Raw genomic sequence first — 2,150 nt, 5'->3', positions numbered from 1 at the left:
GTGTGTTTTACATGAAAACGAGAAATACTGAGCATCTAATTGATTACAGATCGGTCAAAAGTAAAAGATGAACAAAATTATTTGATTCTCTTCAAGTTGTTTGCCTTGTGCCAAAATTGTTATTTAAGTTGGTGGCACTATCAATATCTGTGGGCAAGGCCCTATCGTCCATTGTGAGGTGGCAGACAAGCGGCCAAAAAATATTGAAGGCCTCCCTTTATATTTTTCTTTATCTTCAGAAGATGTGTGTTCACATGAGAGTCGACTCCTGAAAAGGTCAGACGGGGCTCCAATTAGCACTTGAAACGGCTAACACACACACACACACACACACACACACACACACACACACACACATGCGCGCGCGCACACACACACACACACACACACACCACACACACCATCTCAACAGTTACTACGTTGGAATAACAAAAATATGGGTTACTATAGCCTAGGTATCTATCGTCATGTAAGGCCACTTCACGGCAGCGGATGCTTCTTTTATACCGGAAAAACGGTAAGCTATTGGCTAGCCTATCTGTGGCTTTTCGAGAGCGAAAATAATCTGACCTAAGGCAGGACAACTCAATGTTTAGGCCCTATAGGTCTATCTAGATTTTAGATCTGGATTCTATATCTAGATCTAGAATCTAGATCTAGAATCTAGATCTAGATCTAGATATCTAGATCTATAATAGATCTATCATAATAAATAAAGGACCTTAAAATTAAAATGACAACGATTACAAAAAAATACATGTATGATATGAACAGATGGGATACTGTGTACTCACTGTAAAATTTTAAAATCCTATTGAGTTCATCCCTCTGATCTGACACAAGTAGAAATCTAGATATATTTATATTATAACACAAACAGCACAGCGCACAACAGGAACCCGAAAACACGCAGTTCCCAAGAAAAAAAGCGGCCTCCTGCGCTGCCCTGGTTGCAGACGGCGCTGGAACTGAGTGAAAAAAAAATCGATAAACCACTCTGATGTATCTAAAGCGATGACTAACAGCCCTAAATATCCAAGACACAATTTCAGAAACGTCACATTTGTGAGGAGGCGATCATTATCAGACCAAGTATCAAAACAAGACCGTGAAACAGATTACATGGGTTGAAATGGAGTAAAATCAGAGCACAAAGATTTGCACCGCCTCTCTTACCGGCAAACAGCGAAGGACTCGTCCGCGATTCGTCACGCTTCGATTCCAATGCTAGTGGTTGGACAGCCAAAATTAGCTCTAAAAATTTTGGCCAATGAAATTAATGGATCTCCGTATCTGCTGTCCCATAATGTTTGGCATCATGGAGGAATGTGGTGTAAACAATGCTTGTATGCGGAAATGTTTTGTTAACTTTTTGTGATTTTTAATATAATTTCACAATTCTTAAAAGTATTGTCATTTTCAGACGATCCATGCACAATGGTGAAACAGACTATTCAAATATTTGCCCGAGTGAAACCCACGAAACCAACAAAGACTGGGGTACGTTTGGTTGACATGGTCATGGACGTCATGTCATGGCACTCATGGACTCATGGACATAGAATCTAGATCTAGACTAATTCTAGATCTAGATCTAGATCTAGTCTAGATCTAGAATCTAGATCTAGATCTAGATCTAATCTAGATCTAGATTCTAGATCTAGTAATAATGCAAGAAAGTTGTCGGTGTCGTTTTGTAGTTCATATGTGTTGCCTTCTTAGATTGGTCTTGATTCGATGATAGTTATTCCACTCGAAAAGCAAGAGCAGCATGCATAGTTTGAAGCAATTGTCTTTACTAGATCTAGATCTACTCATTATCACAATTAATGGATGCTACTACTACTGGCTTTTTCAAACATGCGATTAAAGGTAGAAAGACGCAAACTATTTTTAGGTAAGGCGCCCATCTTCATCTTGTTTGACATCAGACCAGGATATACCCCTCCGATCATGTAACCACATCTAAGTATAGCCAACCACATGGCACCAAAGATGGATGTCTATATCATGCTTAATCTACAGCTCTCTCTCGGAAGTTCTGATGGCTGAATAGACAGCGCGTCTGCGTTTGAAGTCGTGCAATGATTTATGGTTCGATCTCGGACCCGGACAGTTTTCTTTTTAAATTCTCTTCTCCTCCTCCCGAC

The 2,150-nt window shown here is 39.8% G+C and overlaps 2 protein-coding genes across 2 annotated transcripts in view; one reads left to right on the top strand and one right to left on the bottom strand.

The window, feature by feature from the left end:
- The window catches only part of LOC101846734 (disheveled-associated activator of morphogenesis 1), a gene marked incomplete in the record, with an annotated part of 124,790 nt that extends 123,610 nt beyond the window's left edge, over positions 1 to 1,180 (bottom strand). Inside the window, 1 exon segment of the mRNA XM_035969944.1 lies at positions 795 to 1,180.
- Positions 1,181 to 1,271: 91 nt separating this feature from the next.
- The window catches only part of LOC106011846 (kinesin-like protein KIF6), a 13,847-nt gene continuing 12,968 nt past the window's right edge, over positions 1,272 to 2,150 (top strand). Inside the window, exon 1 of the mRNA XM_013082904.2 lies at positions 1,272 to 1,500. Within this exon, the coding sequence (XP_012938358.1) occupies positions 1,438 to 1,500 (63 nt within the window). The 5' untranslated portion in view covers positions 1,272 to 1,437. The remainder of the gene's footprint in view (positions 1,501 to 2,150) is intronic.

This window comes from Aplysia californica, unplaced genomic scaffold (genome assembly GCF_000002075.1).
Source record: "Aplysia californica isolate F4 #8 unplaced genomic scaffold, AplCal3.0 scaffold00199, whole genome shotgun sequence".
NCBI lineage: Eukaryota > Metazoa > Mollusca > Gastropoda > Aplysiida > Aplysiidae > Aplysia > Aplysia californica.
The sequence above is the reverse complement of the archived record's forward strand: the minus strand, read 5'-3'. Positions and strand labels throughout refer to the sequence as shown.